The sequence below is a fragment of the Rana temporaria genome, chromosome 5 (genome assembly GCF_905171775.1).
Source record: "Rana temporaria chromosome 5, aRanTem1.1, whole genome shotgun sequence".
Taxonomy (NCBI): Eukaryota; Metazoa; Chordata; class Amphibia; order Anura; family Ranidae; genus Rana; species Rana temporaria.
In genome coordinates this window covers 346,225,347-346,232,046 of record NC_053493.1, presented here as the reverse complement: position 1 = coordinate 346,232,046, position 6,700 = coordinate 346,225,347, and the positions used below count along the sequence as shown (strand labels likewise).

At 44.5% G+C, this 6,700-nt stretch overlaps 1 protein-coding gene across 1 annotated transcript; it reads left to right on the top strand.

Moving 5' to 3' along the window:
- Nucleotides 1–879: 879 nt before the first annotated feature.
- On the top strand, nucleotides 880–6,488 carry HEY1 (hes related family bHLH transcription factor with YRPW motif 1). The gene is made up of 5 exons (XM_040354481.1): nucleotides 880–1,195; nucleotides 1,437–1,512; nucleotides 3,221–3,304; nucleotides 3,520–3,601; nucleotides 5,105–6,488. The coding sequence occupies exons 1-5, from the start codon at nucleotides 1,110–1,112 to the stop codon at nucleotides 5,668–5,670; spliced, it is 894 nt and encodes a 297-aa protein (XP_040210415.1). The 5' UTR covers nucleotides 880–1,109; the 3' UTR covers nucleotides 5,671–6,488.
- Nucleotides 6,489–6,700: the final 212 nt, after the last annotated feature.

Here is a 6,700-nt window from a genome sequence, read left to right as displayed (position 1 = left end):
ACAAGCATGAGTTCTTGGCAGTGAATGGGTTAATGTGATCAGGAGCTGCTGGCAATGAAGGGGTTATTCTGCTGGCAATGAAGGGGTTGATCCGTGGGCAATGAAGGGGTTATTCTGCTGGCAATGAAGGGGTTGATCCGCGGGCAATGAATGGGTTATTCTGCTGGCAATGAAGGGGTTATTCCGTGGGCAATGAAGGGGTTATTCTGCTGGCAATGAAGGGGTTATTCCGCGGGCAATGAAGGGGTTATTCTGCTGGCAATGAAGGGGTTAATCCGCGGGCAATGAAGGGGTTAATCCGCGGGCAATGAAGGGGTTATTCTGCTGACAATGAAGGGGTTATTATGCTGGCAATGAAGGGGTTAATCCGCGGGCAATGAAGGGGTTGATCCGCGGGCAATGAAGGGGTTATTCCGCTGGCAATGAAGGGTTAATCCGCGGGCAATGAAGGGGTTAATAGAAAGGGTCCTGGTTGCTGGGAAATCTCTCGCCCCGGCTGATCAATGGAGTGGCCGGCGATCGGGAGCGTGCACAGGGGAGAGAGGTGCCGCTGCTCAGCACGGGAAGCGGCGGCGTGCACGCGCAGGGAGGATAGCAGGGATCCCATTGTTCGCAGAACGCCGGCGGCGGCGGCTCCCTCTCCTCCCGGCCGCAGGCTGTCACCGCCCGAGCCAGCCACTTTCCCACGGCCCGCGCGTGCTAACAGACTGCCCTGCAGACTCCAGCTTGGCCAGGCGCCAGACCAATCGGAGGCGAGCGGGGGCGGAGCCATCCCCGCACTCCCACCCCTCCTCCTCTCTTTCGCCTGTCAATCACCGAGCCGCCGAGTCCTTTTCAGAATGGGGGACCGAGCTTCCAAGTGTCCTTTGTAGGGGCCGTGACGTCACGGAGCGGGCGGGGCCGTGCCAGGAGAATTATTGGCTACAAGAAGATAATTGTGTTCCAGGAGCAGGCGCCAGAGATCCCCCTCCTCCTCCTCCCCCACTCCGGGGAAAGAGGCGAACCGTGGGAAAGGGATGGCTCGTTCATAACCGCGGGGACAGCCGGAGGAGGCAGCAGTGTGACAGCGACACAGCACCTCACAGCACCGCACTACACCGACCCACACCATGAAGAGGAGCCACGACTACAGCTCGTCCGACAGCGAGCTGGATGAGAACATCGAGGTGGAGAAGGAGAGTGCGGATGAGAATGGGTGAGAGAAGAACCCCCGAGCTTCCGTCCAATCACTGACAGCCAAGCCCGACTTTACACCGACTTCTCACCGACTTCTCACAACTTTACCATTCATGACCGTCACATCATCACCTTCTATATACTTACAGCTTTCACCTTCTAGATACGGATCTGTTACACATCTACTACATCATATATATGTGTGTGTAATATATATATATCTCTTTTCTTAATACATTATTACAATTTTTATCTTTTAGAAACCTGAGTTCAGCTCCGGGATCGATGTCTCCATCCACCACTTCCCAGATCCTGGCTAGAAAGAGGCGCAGAGGGGTGAGTGTCACTGCTCAGGATCACCTACTAACCACATCATCATCATTATTATTATTTTTATTATTATTATTAGAATAATAATACGTATTGATACAACACTGACATTATTTATTATTATTCTAAGTATTTATACAGCACTGACACAATAATAATAATAATAATAATAATAATTATTTTTATTCTAAGTATTGATACAATACTGACATTATTTATTATTATTATTCTAAGTATTTATACAGCACTGACACTACTATTATTATTATTATTATTATTATTATTATTAATAATCATAATAATAATATTATAAAACAGGATTTTATAGCACTAACAGTTTGCACAGCACTTCACAACATTAACACTGAACTTTACACATACTGTACATTCACATCAATCTCTGCCCCAAAGAGCTTACAATCTAACATGCATGACAGGCCAATGACCCTACCTCCATGCCTCTGGAGTGTGGGAGGAAACCCAGTCGAGCTCAGGGAGAACATGCAAACTCCATGTGGATAACGTCCTGGTTGGGATTTGAATTGGCAAGGCAGCCATGTGACTTCTACTGTCAGGAGGAAGAGATCTCGCGCAGAAGATCAGATCCTTCTTTTTAATAATACAGGTGTATTCATAGCACTGATCAGTCTCTGTCTCCAAGGAGCTTACAATCTACATGGCCACTTTTAGATGGGGAGACAATTAATCTACCTGAATGTCTCTGGACTGGGACTGTGGGAGGAAACCCACACAAGCTCAGGGAGGACATGCAAACTCCATGCAGACACAGTCCTGGTTGGGAATTGAACGGAGGACCCCAGTGCTGCAGGGCAGTGATGTCATTTTATACTGTCAGGAGGAAGAGATCTTATGTAAAATGTGTAGAAGATCAGAGTCTTTTTATTATTATTATTATTATTATTATTATTATTATTATTATTATTATGGGTAATTCTGTAGCTCTGACCATTTAAACACTGTCCATTCACACCAGTCTCGGCTCTCAATGAGCTTACAATCTAAATTGCCTATCTCACATACTGAAACGGGCCAATTAGCCTTCCAGAATGTCTCTGGGCTGTGAGAGGAAAGCCACACCAGCACAGGGAGAACATGCAAACTCCATGCAGATAGTGTCATGGTTGGGATTTGAGGACCCCAGTGTTGCAGTGTCATTTCTACTGTCAGGATCTTGTGTAAAACATGTCCAGAGCCCTTTTATATTATCACAGCCAATTATATAACCCTGATAATTTACATGCATGTCAGTCTCTGCCCTGAAGGAGCTTACAGTCTAACATCCCTAACTCACATACTAGGGCCAACTTAGACAGGAGACATGCCAGCATGTCTTTGGAGTGTTAGAGAACATTCAAACTCCATGCAGATAATGTCCCGGCTGGGATTTGTTCCGGGTACCCCAGATCTGCAAGGCAGAAGTACTAACCACTTTGCTGCCTTTCCAATAGATGATGCAGCAGCTATGTGCTCAGTACTTCATTTTCATGTTGTTCCATGTTATTAGATGAAAGCTCTTGTATGATGTTGGTGTTACTCTCCCTTTTCTTTGCACACTCCATTATATTGGTTATCATTTCTATTGGGTCTCCAGAGAAACGTCCTACTTCTGTTTTGGAATAACCCCCAAAAAAAACATTCCGCAGTCCCGATTTCATGCGAGGTGCTGAAGCTGGTTCTTTCTGTTCCTTTGTAGATCATAGAAAAGCGTCGGCGGGACAGGATTAATAATAGTCTGTCTGAGCTCAGAAGACTGGTGCCCAGTGCGTTTGAAAAACAGGTACGGATCTTATTACTACTACTACTCCTACTACAACTCTCACCAGACCGTCCATTCTGGATTCTTTTACAATACAATTATTTACTTCATCACTTTGTATTTAATTTTTAATTTTTTTTGCTTTGTGTTCTACAATAGAAAAGTAGGGGGGAGTTTTTTTAGTCCTGTTACTTTCAGAAATACAATAATTTTTTATTTCTTTTTTACTTTCTTAGGGTTCTGCGAAATTGGAAAAAGCTGAGATTTTGCAGATGACGGTGGATCACCTTAAGATGCTGCACACTGCTGGGGGAAAAGGTAAATCTCCCACTATGCAGCTTGATATGTCAATGTTAGAATTGAAACGGACTCTGCAATGCTTTTACTTTGATTTATCTTTATTACTTAAATAAAAAAATAAAAAAATCTACACTCAGCATTACTTGCCTGTGACAGCTGTGATCACTGGCAGCCCTGGTACAGGCATCCCTGGTACTGGCTGCTCTTGTACTGGCAGTCCTGGTATAGGCAGCTCTTGTACTGGCAGCCCTGGTCCTGGCAGCCCTGGTATAGGCAACCCTGGTATAGGCAGCCCTTGTACTGGCAGCCCTGTCACTGAACATTCACTTTTTCTCTGCATGAGATCATTAATATATCATTATAGTTTTTTTTTTATACAAATATAGAGATCATGATTACAGCAAAGAAGTGTCCTGTGTCTATTTGATGGTCTGGGCCTGGGGGGGGGAGCTATATCCAGAGCTGTAAAATAGGCTGCCAGTACACAAATAGACACACTTGTTTACTGAGCCTGTATAGGTATTCACCTTCGCTGGCGGTTTATTTTAGTGTGTTGTAGATCCTGTAACATCTGTTGTAAATCCAAGGTGGTGAATGTCTGTAATGCCACACTGCAAACAGTTAACATTATCTAAAGTATTAAGAAAGAACGACTAACGTAATATTTCAGTATTGTGGTTGTGCTTTATTTAGGTTTTTATAATAACCTTTTATTTAGCGAACATTCCTATTCCTAATGGAGCAGCCTTTTTTTTAACATTTTACCCCTGGGGAACCCCTACATAATTTTCAGGTCTGGGAAAGCCTTATTAAATAATTTTGGGGGACATTGGCAGAAAAAGCCCCTTACATTTGTTGTCAGTAGGAAGAAGGTCCCCTTACCTTGGTGGTCAGTGGGAAGAAGGTCCCCTTACCTTGGTGGTCAGTGGGAAGAAGGCCCCCTTACATTGGTGGGAACTGGAAAGAAGGTCCCCTTACATTGGTGGTCAATGGGAATAAGGTCCTCTTACATTGGTGGGCAGTGGGAAGAAGGTTCCCTTACATTGGTGGGCAGTGGGAAGAAGGCCCCCTTACATTGGTGGGAAGAAGGTTCCCTTACATTGGTGGGCAGTGGGAAGAAGGTCCCCTTACATTGGTGGACAGTGGGAAGAAGGTTCCCTTACATTGGTGGGCAGTGGGAAGAAGGCCCCCTTACATTGGTAGGCAGTGGGAAGAAGGTCCCCTTACATTGGTGGGAAGAAGGTTCCCTTACATTGGTGGGCAGTGGGAAGGTCTCCTTACATTGGTGGACAGTGGGAAGAAGGTTCCCTTACATTGGTGGGCAGTGGGAAGGTCTCCTTACATTGGTGGGAAGTGGGAAGAAGGTGCCCTTACATTGTAACTATATTTTCATTTGGAAACCGATTATAAGAAAGTTTTCTAGAATATGTCGTTATAATGCTATGCACATGCTAAAATGTTATATTTAACACAGATTACCTAGTTTTTGTGACTTATGTTGTGCTTTGTATTTGTTTGTAGGATATTTTGATGCCCACGCTCTTGCCATGGACTATCGTAGCTTGGGTTTCAGAGAGTGCCTTGCAGAAGTTGCCCGCTATTTAAGTATAATTGAAGGTATGGACACGGCTGACCCTCTCCGAGTGCGACTGGTATCTCATTTAAACAACTATGCCACTCAAAGAGAAGCTGCCAACAGTGCCCACTCCAGCCTCGGACACATTCCCTGGGGGGGAGCCTTCACTCATCATCCTCACCTTTCTCACCCTTTGCTCTTGGCACAGACTCCTCATACAAACAGCAGCAGCACAACGTCTTCCACAGAGTCCCACCACCAGAGCAGACTTCCTGGGTCACCACATGCTGATTCGCCAGCTTTGCGCATCTCCTCCAACGGAAGCCTTACGTCAGTGATGCCAGTCGTCACTTCTTCAAAACTCTCTCCTCCGCTTTTGTCGTCCCTCTCCGCGTTCCCCTTTTCCTTTGGATCTTTTCACTTACTCTCTCCCAATGCACTGAGTCCGTCAGCACCGGCGCCCACAGGCAAACCCTACAGACCCTGGGGAACAGAGATTGGAGCCTTTTAGGACCGTTTTATTAGAAACTCATTCGTTTTTATGCAGGGGGAGATCTGAAATGAGGGGGGGAGGGGGTTTGGAAAGTCCAGCTGTGCTGGGCTTGTATTACTGACTTTGTAATGCCAACCTGGGTGATCTGATGGTACCATTGCATAACTATTTCCCTTTTTTAAATGACCCCAAAAAAAGATTTTCTTTGTCCTCTAATGACTTTTTGTTTTTTTAACAATGTATCAGAATGAACACAGGCCCTGGCTCAATATTTATCTTGCTTTGTAATGTAATAATTTCAGTTTGTCATACATTGAGACAGACTGATAGTTTAGTGTTTTTGCCATATTTTTTTTCTATTAGAACAATGACTTCTTAGCCTTTAATTTGTGGAAATCTGCATCCAGAAATAACAGTGTTTTTATTTTGCTAATCTTTTTTTTTGAGTTGTGATATTCTTAAATTGTTGGCTAATTTTTTTTTCTTTTTTTGGAGTTATATATTGCCAAGCGTTGACAAATCACGTTTACCAGCTTTGCCCAAGTGCACCAAAGTTGGTACAAGACTCCACTCATTCCCTTTATGAATCTGGGAAGTCCAACCTTTTAAACAGAGTCCCTAACTTCTAATATATTGGATGGTCTCCTGCACTAGAACTTTATTTAACAAGTAGACTAATTTAAGAAGACCTGCTATGTTTGTACATATTCCCTTCTGTGCATGGAAGAGGCACCACCTGAAAGGTAGTCTCTACTGTATTGGGTTCAATCACTGTTGTACTGGTCTACTGTGACTAAATAAAAAAAAAGTCAGAGTGTGCTATTTTAAACCTTTAAGTATTTCATGTTTTCCTTTTTTTTGCTTGTTTTAATGCTATTCTTCTGTACTGCACATCTTTTGTAGCAGCCAGGGTTATATGAAACCCTAGGGTTTGTCCAGAGATTGCTAAGGGTTCATTGAGCTTTGGCTGATTGATCTCCCATTTGGTGGTCATTGCACAGCTCCAGTGCCAGCACCTCTTGGCAGTACCAGCTGCAGGCCACCAATG

Bases quoted from the DNA above. Each gene is read 5' to 3' on its own strand.
- HEY1 (XM_040354481.1), top strand. From the start codon at position 1,110: ATGAAGAGGAGCCACGACTACAGCTCGTCCGACAGCGAGCTGGATGAG. The intron at 1,513-3,220 runs GTGAGTGTCACT...GTTCCTTTGTAG, and splicing joins CTAGAAAGAGGCGCAGAGGG to ATCATAGAAAAGCGTCGGCG. The intron at 3,602-5,104 runs GTAAATCTCCCA...ATTTGTTTGTAG, and splicing joins GCACACTGCTGGGGGAAAAG to GATATTTTGATGCCCACGCT.